Raw genomic sequence first — 14148 nt, 5'->3', positions numbered from 1 at the left:
CTTTCTCCCTTGTGCCTTCTATCCTTCTTCCAGGTCCTCATTACGAGAGGAGGCTGCATGTTCCAGGTCCTATTGGCTGGTTCTAAGGTTCAGACATTATTCTGTAAAGTGCCTTGAGATTATTCTGTTGTGATTTTACGCTACATAAAAATGTTTTTACATGAATTTGATTTCAAACCAGTTAAACTCACATTCACACATGTGGGCAGTATTACTCATTAGTTACTGTCACCTACTGCAACTGTATGTATTTGGTCTGTGGGAGGAAACTAGAGCACATGGAGGAAAAACATGCAAACATGGGAAGATCATGCAAACTCCACACAGGAATGCCCAGCCGGAATTTGAAATGGGGACCTTTTAGAGCATAAGCCAAGAGCAGCAGGAGAAACTTTACATGTAATGGAAAGGTACTGATCCTCTCATTATCCACAAGGTGGTGCCCCTGATCAAAGATATTTTCTATAGTACAGTATTTGTGTGGTTTAAGTTACTTTAAGACATACAATTTTACTCATATTAAAAGGAAAAGCTGACAGTGTTCTGATATATCGGTCCTCCTGGGCAGCTTAATTCACCTTTTCAGCCTGTAGGAGCAGCCGTCAGTAATTAGTGACAAACACTATATTTTAATTAGTAAAAGTAAAAGTTTTTGTTTGCGGAATTTGCATTATACTGAATACGAAGAAACAGGAAACATTATGCACATATCACAGTAGATTTCGAAGTTTTAATAAATTTCTCCTTGGCACACTGACCTCAGATACAACAAAGAGAAATCCTCTCTTTAAACATACTCCTCTACAGTATTTCGCAGGGTCACCAGAAAAACACCAAGACACTCCTATGCCTCACTTGTTGATTACCATCCAGACCAGAAGTACAATTAAAGTGTCAGTGACCCAAACCCAAACATATGTTTTGTATTTTGCTGGCCTCTGGTTGCTAGGCTCTCTCTGGTCATATTTAGTTTTCTTGGCTCTGAAAAGACACTGATAACGTAATATGTTTAGCTAAACTATCCCTAACAGGACTGTACAACATCTCAGGCATTCTTGCTATTTTTTTGTGCAACAGACAAATGAAAGCTTTGAGCTCATCGGCTAAAAGGCAGCTCTTCTTTAGTGGTGAATAGAACATGTTAACAGAAAGCAGGAGCCGTATTGAGAGGTGGTTGTGCACAGTGAATATTCCCATGATCTGTGCTGAGCAGGTCTGAGTGTTTGCTGCACCTTCTTGATCCCAAACTGATTTTGTGTTGATCTTAGAGCGCATGGTTTACTTTCCAAACCTCAGCGAATGTGTTCTCTGTAGTGTCTCTTCTACAGACACACTAGTCTTCAAAGGTGTATGCATGTAATGTTGTTTGTAATACCTATAATTCATCTACAGTATTAAATGTCTTCAAGAGAAAAGTGCTTCAAGGCAAAAATGCTACTTTTTGGCAGATATGTTTGTCGCCCTCCTGCTGAAACCCAGATGATAAGATCTATACTGTACCAAAATGTTATATATTGTGGGATCTGTACACAAACCAAAATCAACACATTGTGGTTTGTGTGGGACTGTTTCTTGGCTGGGAGCAGATATTTCCTGGATACTTGTTGTCATTGTGAGATAGACTCCAAGAGGTTGCTGCAGCTAAATATAACAGCACTTAACCCCCCCAAAAAGCACTAGCTGTTACTTTTAAACTGAACTCTCTGCAAGAAATCAAATAGGGTTATTTCCTAAAATGTCAGGAACCATATAAGCACAGTTTCTTTATAACTTCTTTACATACTTCTGCAAAGTTTACTCTGTATATTGTCCATTATTGTTTGTTGAATGCAAAGTTTTCTTTCCATTGTACATTTACTCCTCTTGATTCCCTTTAAGATTATAATGCATTGGCCATTGCATATTTATGAGATGATGCTATGATACAAACATATTTTCTTCTAATTGTCCCACTTCAACGAATCCCTAACAGAGCGAGGGCCAAAATGATAGGAATGTCAGGTTCTTTGTTAATTAAATATCAGTCATTTTAATTAAATCAGTCTCTGATCACTGAGGCAGACTATTGGGTCTGAATTGAATAAGCAAAGTGGGAAAGGGCAATTCAATCTTCATGGCTTAATTTGCTAGAGGCCAATGAAAGCCAGTGTTTATTGTGAGACAACAGTGTGTACTTGGTCATACAAGATTTAAAGTCCACAGAACCCTTATTTTGCACGTCCCCGTTCTGTCACGGATGCTTTTCTTCAGCATTTTCACAGACCTGAGGTTTACTGTTTAGTGCGATCATTACATTTAAAGATAGGACTATCAAAAAATGTAATTTAAGTTGATAATTTAATGAATAAAAAACAGTGTTATAAGTGCATAAATGAAAGGCCAATGTCTTACTCCTTCAACCTTAATTAAATTATACATAATATACAACTTCCAAAACAGTGATCTAATATTGAATGTGATCATTAGTAGGAGTTAGACATGTTTCTGTGCCTGTTATTAGGAAAAGCACACAATTTACACACAGTGATAAGATCTGCAATGGCAGCTTAGTCTTTATCTGACATTTAATATTTAAAAATGCTTACTTGAGCACACCAATATAATAAAAAATAAAACCACAGATATGGAAACCTAATGAATATCACTGTCACACAAGATGAATACCCACTCATGTCTGTCATATCTACATGTTTTGCTATTTATCATTGGGTACCAATGCTTACTACTATGGCTCTGGTGCATGCTTGCAGTCTACTCTATGGTATATTAGGCTACTATCACACAGGAAATTGTAATTGAATCTGTGCAGTTTATACTAAATATCAAATAGAAAATAAATACCATGTAAGCTTTCGTGTTGCACTTTCTTCATTAACTATGGTGTCACTGACATAGGATTGTTACTGTGTATGTTTTCCAAAGACTGAATATTTAAGTAGATACCGAGTGTGTATTAGGACATCTTGCATCTATGTGACAGCTTGTTTGTCTCGGTGTGTTTGAGTATGTCTGCTGTGTGTGTATGCATGTGTGTGAGACATGCACAACAATGTGTCTTCCGGCACACATTTTGTGTGTGTCATTGTGTACTCCGCTGTGTTCCAGCTGTCTGAGTGCATAAGGCTCAGTGGGCGGACAAACACTGCAGTGAACGTCACACGCACTCAGCATGGAAAGGCTGTGGGGACTGTGCTATATTAGGGAGTGCCTGTGAATATTGACTCAACTGGCCCCAGAAATCAGAACTCTAGTGTGATTTGCATTAGAAATTAAAATGAGTAAAAGATAATTGGAAAATTGTGATATTATATACAGTTCCAAAAACATCTATTGTGTTTGTTGATATTATGCAGAAAGCAAAAAGTTCACTTACTTTTTCTTGCAACTTTGTTATCCAACACATTATTAGCATTTAGGAATTTTACTTACCTGTACTGGAAAGAAAATTATTCGCTAAACAAAGCGCGTGTTTATTGTAATTAATTTATTATGCTTTTATTTGTTAATTCCATCTCATATCAGATTTAACGTGAACAGCATTTTTATATAAAACAACTGAAGAAAGGCATCAGCTGACAAGCAGTGCTAGTTTTGTGTCCTGACTTTACTTTCTTCTACTCTGAACTTTGGTTTTTCCAATGTTTGCTGAGTTAAATAACAAAATTTCCAGGGACCTGAGAATGTTTTTAAACCCTATTATGCTGCTAAGTCAAAAACAGTGCAGTCCCAGTGTGAATCCTGCTTCCTTCACAGCATCACCAAAACTTCAGCAGTTGGGCTGGAGAAAACCTTGGAGCAAAGACTTTAAATCATCAGACATGAAAACCCAAAGAGGTCCTTCTTCCAGCTACCCAGCTCATTAAAATATCATAAATATCAAAACTACATGACACAAACCATCCTCTAAAAGCTGAATGGGTGGTAATGACATATCATTTCCTCTATGTTGGGCACCAAACATTTCCCAAAAAGGAGAAAACATTCAATAATAATATACATAGTAAACTCTTTTTAACATATACAACAACACTGCACAAATAAAAGAAGAATAGCATAACAGTGAGATTGTACAATAGGTGTCAAGACCATATATGATGACTGCAAACGTGGCTGCAAATGTGGTGAACTGTGAGGCAGATGAAAAGATGAATCAATAACTGTAACTCTGTGTTAATACAGATGTGACATCTTCTGTTTTAATAGTTGGCAGTGAAAAGACTGTAAAAAAGTGCCCTGTATAATCAGCCATTGTAAGAGTTTAGTGTGGGCTTTCACTAGCTTTTTCTATATTAGTCAGTAATGACTCCATTACTAAACTCCATCACCGTGTATAGGACCTCTGCCAGTTGTAAATGGCACGGATGTTATGGGAACACACTGGCACTCGTTTACATGTACTGACACTGCGGTGACGGAAGACCCTTCCTGCCATGCTCCCTCCCAGCCCCCTCCTCCTTGCAGCGAGCTGCTTCGCTCTCTCCTCTGCGGCGAAGAAGTCTGTGGTCGCCCTGAAAAATTCCAGCAGAGCTTTGTGACTCCAGCTGGTCCCACGGTTCTCCACCCCACAGTTCGGTGCAGCCGCAGAACTGTCTGCACAAAATACACCCGTGGCACTCCTCTCAGACTGGGAGGAGAAACCACAGTGACCTCCACGGTCTGTTAGGAGGAGAAAGAAATGTGGGTTGGTCTCGAAGAGTTCCATGGGTACAGTGGACTGGGTATCGCCACGGACAGGGTCATCCTTAGCACACACACTAAGAACAGGAATAGCTACTTCATCCACATCTCTTAAGGGTTCGTTGCGCTCCCAGTAAGCATCCCAAGCACCTGAAGCATTAGCGCTACAACCGCTGGTCCGTGCAGCCGCCGCTGGTGCAGATCCAACATGTCCAGTTTGACAGAACAGGGCCTCCTCTAGGCCACGCAAAGAAGAGCTGGAAAACAGGCTGTCTGTCTGTATGGTCTCACCCAGCACTGTCCTGTACCTATGCACATCATCCAAATACACACAGAACAGAAAATACACACACAGACATGCAGACAGAGACAACAACAAGAAAAAGAAGATAAATCAATTTTGAAGAACTGCACTGGTGTCATATTCCCTATTGACACTGATTGGAGTAACCTGACCTGGATCACGATGTCTCTCAGAATCAATGGCTTTACACTGAGCAGGCCATTGGTTGCTACAGTAACTTGATTGTTTCCTTAATTGTCTGTCTGTGCCTGTCCAGTAAATGGTAACATAAAAAAATAAAATAAATAAAGCACTTGCATCCATTATTCTTTCAATCCCCTATTAACAGCTTCCTCATTTTGGCTGTTGTTTTGTGTAATTTTCATGTTTCCATTTATTCTTGTTATGATTTTCATAGCTTTATGAAATTATGTTCCGTGACCACTGTGTTGACTTTGTGTGACATACTGCTCAGTGTAAACTGGAAAGAAAAGAAAGCGCTGTTCATCTCTTATCTCTTCCAGAATTCGTTATGCTTATTTATATGAATGCGACATGTACTAGACCACAGGATTTGTATGTGCTGCATATGTGCAACTCTATTTGGACTTCAAAAGGCTTTTGCAGGTTACCAATTGTTATGAATCAGCTGACCGTGTTGTAGTAATGTGTTGTGTGTGTGTTCATCTGACTTTTTCTGTTTCTTTACAATTAATATTTTATTCCCAGCTATAAGGAACTTTTTGCTCTGCCGTGTCCCACTAACTGTTTGTTGCCAGAGTGTTTCCCTCCCTCTTCAGGTTTCTCCCTCTCTCCATACCTGCTGAGACATATCTTCTGGTACAGCACCAGAGCCCACTGCAGCGGCCAGGACAGCCCACTCTCAAACCAGCTCTGGCAGCGAAACACAGGTGACAAGCAGACAGCCGCGGTCACGTAGCTCGATGAGCCACACTCCCCTAGGTAAGACAGGAGAAGCCCCGACCCAGTGCTCTCGCTCACTGCATACAGTCTTCCTGCAGGCTGCCTGTAGCGAATGTAGCGCACGGCCTCACGCAAATCAGCAGAATCACCAAACTGCTGCAGTTTGACGGTGGTGAGAGGGGTGCCGTTGTGGCTGCGGCGGTTGAAAACAGCCGGAAGGTAGCCATGGGACAGTGCTGTTTCACACAGCTATAGAGAGGGAGGACAGAAAGAATAGGTAAATGTGCATGCAAAATTAGAGTGGCTTCTGTCACAGAATAAAACACTGTCTCCTTTAGAGCAGTTTTCCTCTCATTCCTCTAAATGTCTTTGCTGTTGTAACACCTAAACATGCGTGGGACCTTCTTTTTATTGTATGGAAAAAGAAATAACCAGTTGCTGGGAGAAGTGAAAACACAGTAAAACTACAGGAATAAGTGTTGCTCATTTTGCAGTGTGGTTTAAATCTACTTAGAGCTTACACTGTAATACAACTGCATATGTTCAACTGTTATCCCTCCATTGAACAAAGACACAGTGAGCACTGGTTTGCACTGATTAACCTCAGCAAATATTGCCCTCACAATGTAGCACAAATAAGCGAACGTCAGTAATAAAACTCAAATGACTAGTAAGATAAAATCTAGAAAGTGGTATACAGTATTCCTATGAGGATAATAAATTAGTTCATTTCTCAGTTTATGCAACAACACGTGTTGAGGCCACAAACAAGTGAACTGTTCATCTATGAGAAGTTCATCACTGGCTACAAGTTGTCAGGACCACGTGGCCTTTAACTGGAGAATATGTGGGCAGTTCTCAGACACTAAGGGGGCCTTGGTGAAGGCCAACATTATGTCTCGTTAGCTGAGATAACGTCCAAGCAGCCCAGAAAGCCTCAACCTTGAACTTGCCTGTGAGCAGAATACTTTCAGTCGGCCACACAGTGGAAATCTAAGAGAAAATAAACTCCCGTGTGCCTCCACGACGCACCGTATAAAACTTACACAAATAAGAAACTACAGCAGCAAACAGTTAATAAAGCAGGAAGGCTGGCAAGGAGCTGGCTAATGGATCTGGTCTGATTTCTTTGTTTTCAACACTGCCCTTTACTTCGTGGTATTAAAGAGTTAAAATATACAGTAAAGAGAAAATATAAAAGCTTGCAGCTTTGGCTGCCAACTTAGGTCAGTTTCAGACTGGCTGTAGGTTAGTGTCTTTCAACTTCCAAAGCCAACTCTTGAATGTTTTGGCCCCCTCATTTATGTAAATATGTCTGCCCAAAACATTAGAAACACCTCTTAAGTTAATTCACCGCACACAAAAATCTCAGTCACATAGTAGAGTTATCATGTTTATGACAGTTTAAACTTAAACACTGAAAAATTATAACAGTAAAAGTAGAGTTTGTGCCAAAGCTGCTGTATTTGATTGCATTAGGTTGCACAGGTGTACCTAAAACGGGGGCTGGTGAGTGTGTAACTAACTGGAGCATCTTGGCTGCTGTGATGTGTGGGGCAGAAAAAGAAAAAAAGCTTTTCTGGCTAATGCTGAAAAATATGCACAAATAACTGACTTATACAGTATAAGCAGGCTGCTGTGTGTGATGTGAGTCCATTGCAAATACGATTTCATTCACTGATGATCTCGATCTCGATGATGCTAACCAGAATACTCATAATACATTATCAGGTCTTAGTAGGCCTGAACCTAACCTTATAACCACTGTAACCCATCTCTGGAAAGACTGCAAACTTTTTATCTGGAGCAGATAAGAATGGACATTTATTACTCTCAAAGGTCTGGGAAGCAAAGAAATGAGAAAATGAGAGATTGTTCCAGCCTAAGTTCTAAATATTACCTTTAGATTAAATTAGCTTTTACAGTATCTAGAAACACAAGCAGAGGATTTGACACGCTGTGCCATACTTTATGACAGTCTTGTACAAAAGATTGTGTTCTTCATGCAGTGATGGAACTACTTTATGAGAGCCTGCACAAATAAAGCTGTCGGATTATAAATGATTTACATTTTGCCTTCTTCATAAATAAAGGAAGAACTGCAGAATCACAGCATTAAAGTAGCTGGGAAAGACTACAGTTGCATTTTGCCACTTTCTGGTTATCTATAATATATGAAAAGAGGATTTACTCTGCCAGATATATGACTAGGCAGTGTCAAGTAAGCTCAGAGCAGAGCTAATACAGGGGAATATTGATCCACCCATTCACTGGCCTCTTCCCTAACTCCCTCCTTCCTGTAGATAACATTTCGAATTATAGTGATTCAAGAGGAGCACACGAGAGGAAGGAAAGAGCTATTTCAAATGAGCATGAATCACATGAGTTCAGTTTAATTCCCAAAGATATTGAGCTCCACAATTACAGTAGATATATCCCAGTTTAAAGTGCATGAGAGAGCTGGGGATAAGTGACGAATGTTGCAACTGAGATTAAATTAGATTAAGTGAGTGTGAAGTCATTTTGTGCGGGTTATGTTTGCCTGCTCAGGTATGAATCCAACCACACAGTGCAAACTATCGCCAGACTGTGTGTTGGTGCACTATGTGAATCATCTACTATGATGGTCACAACAAGTGATGACAAGAAACACTATGCAAATAAGATGAATAGGATAATTATTTTACAAACAGTGTGAGTGATCAGTGAAGTTTAGTTTAAGACAAAAACCTGTAGTATGTAAGTGAAGCGGTGATTCACGCTGAATGAACATGAATATATTTGAAACACTGTCTAATTATTGTCAGTCCCATGCAGCTCAAAGTGAACACTTCTCCTGAGCAACTCTTTTATAAACTTGTGTTAGTTTTTCTATGGATTCCAAAGAAATCAAGTAACTTAATCTTTGTTTTATAGATTACATTTTAATATGGCGTGCTACTAGTGTGCACTTGGCTGTGTTGTACAAGAAAAAAAATTAACATCAGCGGCTCCTGTGGTTTTCGGTCAGAGCTGACAAAGTGTCGGCTCAGTGACAAATTCCTCCAGCAGCGTCTCCAGACACCGGACTACATGCCAGTGCTCTCATGCACTCTGTCCCTCCAACACAAATACGCCCACGCAGAAACGATACAGCATTTATTCTCCAGTAAATAAAAGTGGGCTCAACAATATTCCTGTCAAAGCACACTGAATGAAGTGATCTACTTCTCTACTGCCAGACCACAAATCAAGTTAAACTGAGAATTGTATTCAATTAAAAGCCTTTTAGAGACAACAAGGCACCTCACTGCAATGTTCAGGCTGCTGAACAGGTCAACAGTTTGCCTAAATACTCCTCAGCAGGACCGAGATACACGTCAAAGAAATAACTGATTTGATAAGTTGAGTATGTGCAGGCGCAGAGAGATCATTTTAAAACAAGTGACTATTGTGATGTTTAAATGCATCCTGCAATGTGACGCTATGCTACTGTCCATTGTCACATTTAGATCTCTTTGAATAATTCTAGTGCAGTGAACTATGCAAGAAATTAGCAGAGAGTTCAAACAAAGGCTTAAAATCTAAAGCCTTACTGTACTTGTTATATAATCCAAGCCATCACTGCCATCTTTATAATTAATTGGTTGGCAGTTTTCTGACCAGCTAATTGTATAAATCCTAAATATAGCCGGAAACACAAAGCAAAGGCTGTTCCTTCTTTAATTTTCTTCACCTCAGAAGCTGTGGTGAGCATTTGCTTTTTCTCTTTTCATGTTAAACTGCAGGAGAATAGGGATGAATACAAAAAAATATTATGCTAGGTTTGATGAAGCGTGTTGTGAAGTCTTACAAAATGTTTTGCACTAGTTTTTTTCGTCCTGTAGAATTCGTGTGTTATGAATCGCATTCACAGGAGAGAGAAGCTGTGATTTATTGAAGATAACGCCACAGTCAAAAGATCGAGAGCTGAACTCTCAACTACACAGAGATTTGGTCATAGATAACTTGTTTTAGAAAAACAGCATCCTGTAAAAAAACATTTCTTCCCTGTGTTCGGTCACTCTCACCTAGTTTAGAATAGTGCAGCAGGACACTTATGAGCTACAGTTCCTCCACTGATCCATTCAATGTGTACTTAAACACCTCCAGACTAAAGCTGAGCATCTCTTATTTCCAGGCATACTGTCCTCACTTTTCCATTTTAAAAGCCAGAGACAACAACAAATATTAGACTTACTGTCTTTCAGACTAGAGGCTGCCCTTTGTGTGACCTCAGTGTGAAATGATTATTTAAGTGCTGAAGGGTAAATTGCACATAATAGCCAGATTACATCACAACCCAATTTCTGCAAAGAATGGTACATACTGTACCTGTACCAGCTCAAAACCTATCTGCTTTGAAAAGGTGACAGGTGTGAAAGGACTGCGACAGCAAGCTCAGCACTTATCTATCATTTAACACTTACAGCCCTTCAACACATTGCTCTAAACAGTGATCGCAGGTGACTCGTTGCTACATTTCTTATTAAATTGGCCTCTTTTTAAAACCTGGTTAGAAAAAATGAATTTCTTGATAGTTGACATCATGTGGAGGGGCAGCTGTCTGTTTTCCCTTGTTTGTGCTCGAGAATTCAGACAAAGGAAAAACTGGTTTAAAGGAACCGTTTGGGAATTACACTCACTTTTAGTTTCTTGGAGATATTTATGTGATAATTGATGCTGCCATTTTAGCAGGCAGTTAGCTTAGTACAGAAAGTGACAAAATGCTTTTAGGGACTCTGTGCCTGACTATTTCTTGGATAGGAGGAGTAAGTTCCTCACAGCGATGACGTCAGGTGCGTATTTACGTCACACGTATCAAAGCAGTGTTATTCTCCTTATCTAACTAGAGACATTTGCCTATGTTTTCATGTATAGATTTAAGAAATGCAAAAATATATAATGGTGATGTGGAGAGATCCTGGCAACATACAGAAAGAAGAAGACAGAGAGATCAATGGAAATCTATATATAGTAAGTGTGTTACATGATCCTGCCGATGTAATTCAACACACACTGACTTCACTGACTAACCACCTACACAGCTAACTGACTGACTGACTGAGCGAAATAAAGAACAAATAAATTAATTATTTAGGAGGAGAGGATTCATTCATAAATTCATGAGTTCCAAAAATGTTCTGTGTGAGAAAAGACAGGGACGGTGTGTGTGTGTGTGTGTGTGTGTGTGTGTGTGTGTGTGTATGCCCACACAAACATGAGCTCTTTTTATCTGTCTCTGTGACACACAGAGAGATGGGTTTATGCACAGTGTCTCTCACCAGTGACAGGAGCAATTTTAATTGGTTTAAATCCCTTGTGGTGCCTCAGCTTCCAGCAATACTCAGCGTTACAGGCTGACAGCATCACAAATACCCTCTACCCCAGCGATGGCCCAAAAAAAGATGAGGCAAGATCTGTCTGAATATGACAATTACTGTTCATCGCTCCATCATTTTCCTTTTAAAGCTGTAAGTCACCACTACTTATCATGTTTCAACTCTATTATTTTACATTCCCGCCCATCTTTTCTTCTCCTTTCGTCTGTCATGTCACGTCGACTCCCTCGTCATGTCTCTATCCTTTTCGCTTAGGTCCGCGCAAGACGTTATTCACTTTAGATTTATGTCAGTGTTTTGTATCCAGCTCTTGCAGTGCAGTTATATCTGACAAGGGGCTGACAGTAAGCCTGTGAAGGATTTGCACACTGAGCTAATACAATGAAATGAAATGTGCTAGCAGGATGCCAGGTGCCCAAGAGTGATGTGAGAGCCAACTAGCGTTCGTGCGGAGCAGTGCTGCTTTTCCCCAGGCCCCACAAGTCAAGTGATGCTTTGTAATCCCTCGCTTAATTACCTCAGGCAGTGTATTGAAAGAGCAGTTGAATGAACGGTGCTGCCTCCACATCTGCTCTTTTAGCTGTCCAGCTTTTTTTCTTCTCACTGAGCTCTCCATGGCTTAAGCTCAACGGATTGCTTTTACTCCAATGGCCATTGTTGATTTGCTCTGCCACCTTCCCACTCCCCATTTAAACAACTGTCTTCTCTGTCAAATATTTTAAATTGCAAATATGCATTTTGCACATATCTACCTCCTGAATTTAAAGATACTTTATTCTTTTTCAGTATAGGTTTCATTTAGTATTTCAGAAATGCAAACTCAGACTTCGAAGAAATGTGATGTAGATCTCAATGCGATCTCATGCAGCTGCTGTTATTTTCATCCTGTTGACAATATGCTACTACACTGATTAGAAACACAATGCAGCTACAAAGTTCATGAAAACATGTGAGATGCATCTAGTGAGGGCACCTGACCTTTTTCACTGAAATAAGTACATGTAGTTTCCTGTAGATAGTGATTCTGAAGCAGCTTTATGCTTTCATTAGTGTGATTTTGAATATCGGGAGTGTTTTTCCTATTAAGGCTGAGGTACTGTGTCCAGCAGCAACTTTATATAAGTTGTTTTAAAGACATGATCTTTAGTAAAACTTTCTCTTCAGTGTATTTGTGGTAACGACTTGTCTAAAGGTACCTTAAATTACCTTCAACACATTTCTAGTAATCTTCCCAAAAGAGTTCGGGACGATGAGGAGAACCGGACTGGTGGAGTGGCTGGAGGTCCTGCGTCGCTTCTGGTAGGATGGCACTGCCCAGTCTAGTGCCACCAGCCCATCGTCGCTCAGCTGCAGGTTGTCGCGCACAAACTGGACCGGGCTGTGGTACGGCCAGCACGCCTCGTACACGCTCTGGAGGACGGCGCTAGCCCTCCACGTCCAGCCGACACAAGGGGAGTAGTGACTGAAAGTCCTGCAGTGTTTCAGGAGATAGTTGGCTAGAGCGGACGGTTTGCAGATGAGAGCCACGGTGCGTGCTTGTCCGTCGGCCGCGGTCGCCTGCGCACCGTCTCTCGCCTCTTGGTCTAAGACGCACTCCCCGTTCTTGTCCTTCGCTGCCTGCTGTGAAATACCCAGACCTTGAAGCAAAGCTTCCGGTTGGCTCTCGGTGCCAAAATATTTGGAGCCGGGCCAGATTAAGACCACCAGGATCACAATGCACAGAGCCACAAGCCATTCCAGCATTGGCACGGTTAAGGAGAACAAAATGCACAGCACAGATGCACCTAAAAGTGTAATGTTATTATAAATTCACATTATAGAAAACAGTCCACGGAAACATGTTCAGTCTTACGGTGTGCTGCTTTTTAAATTGGTGCTCCTCAGCTCGCCACTAAAGTTTGGTGCTTCCCTCCGGTGCCAGGACGCACTATTCCCTCGTTGCTGTAGGCGTTTGGTCAGTTACGCAGCGTTTCTATGGTTCATGCTGATTCCAGATCCAAACCTCATGTTTCTAAAACGGAAGCTTTAAAGAAACCAGGCGATTTCGTGGGTCTAACTGGTGCATTTACAGATCTGCGCTCGACCGGTGCTTCAACCCAGCTGCTGGGAGCGCAAGAAATGGCTGTGAGCGACGCACTGCCGACTTTAGATACGCCCCCTACCCCCCCATGTTCAACCCCCCTCCGAGTGAGTAGGTAAGGCATGTGATGGTCGCTGAAGTTATTAATCGTGCAGTTAATACTTCCAGCACACCTAGTCCAAGGAGGTACGTCTTGAGGTTAGTAGACACTGTGTTGCACGCGCTCCACAGAGAGAAGAGCCTCCGGAGGTGCAGTGCGCATGATCATCATCTGATCATCTGGATGAATTTGGCAACATGAGCACTCTGTGACCTTGTATTGATGCAGAAGGAGAGGGCACAATCTTATTAAAGCCCGAGAACTGGAAGCTCTTTGTGGTGTAACAGCTTCCGTTTCTGTTGAGGTTTTGAGAGGAGGACTCGAAAAAGATAGCAAAAGTAGGCCAGTGTGCTCTGGACATGCATATTGTGATGCACAGTGAGCACAGTTTGAATCAGGTTTATAATGTTTATGTAGCGCAATAACCTCTTGTCTGCTGTTTTCCTAAAATAGCACCATAAATGAAATATTCATAAGAAAAAGAACAAGAAAGCACAAAGCACTTAATTAAATGAAAAATGTTGGAGAATGCAGGGTACATACAGATTAGTATCCAAAAAGGGGTCTTCTCTGTGTCTAGAGAAAATTGTATTTGAGCACCGGTTCAAAATAACATTTTCTTGCAAATGTAGTCACATTATTTTAAGTTTCACACCCCGAGGCACAACAACTGGTCACAAGGTAATCTCATACCTGTTAAGGTGGATGGTGTAGTGGTTACCTC

General features: G+C 40.9%; 1 protein-coding gene across 1 annotated transcript; it reads right to left on the bottom strand.

Annotated features, from left to right (window-relative positions):
* Positions 1–3498: 3498 nt before the first annotated feature.
* On the bottom strand, positions 3499–13398 carry abhd15a (abhydrolase domain containing 15a). The gene is made up of 3 exons (XM_026341268.1): positions 12451–13398; positions 5781–6133; positions 3499–4985 (listed from the first exon to the last, which is right to left on the bottom strand). Exons 1-3 carry the CDS (start codon positions 12985–12987, stop codon positions 4322–4324), a joined length of 1554 nt encoding a protein of 517 aa, XP_026197053.1. The 5' UTR covers positions 12988–13398; the 3' UTR covers positions 3499–4321.
* Between the last annotated feature and the right edge of the window lie 750 nt (positions 13399–14148).

The sequence above is a fragment of the Anabas testudineus genome, chromosome 13 (genome assembly GCF_900324465.2).
Source record: "Anabas testudineus chromosome 13, fAnaTes1.2, whole genome shotgun sequence".
NCBI lineage: Eukaryota > Metazoa > Chordata > Actinopteri > Anabantiformes > Anabantidae > Anabas > Anabas testudineus.
The sequence above is the reverse complement of the archived record's forward strand: the minus strand, read 5'-3'. Positions and strand labels throughout refer to the sequence as shown.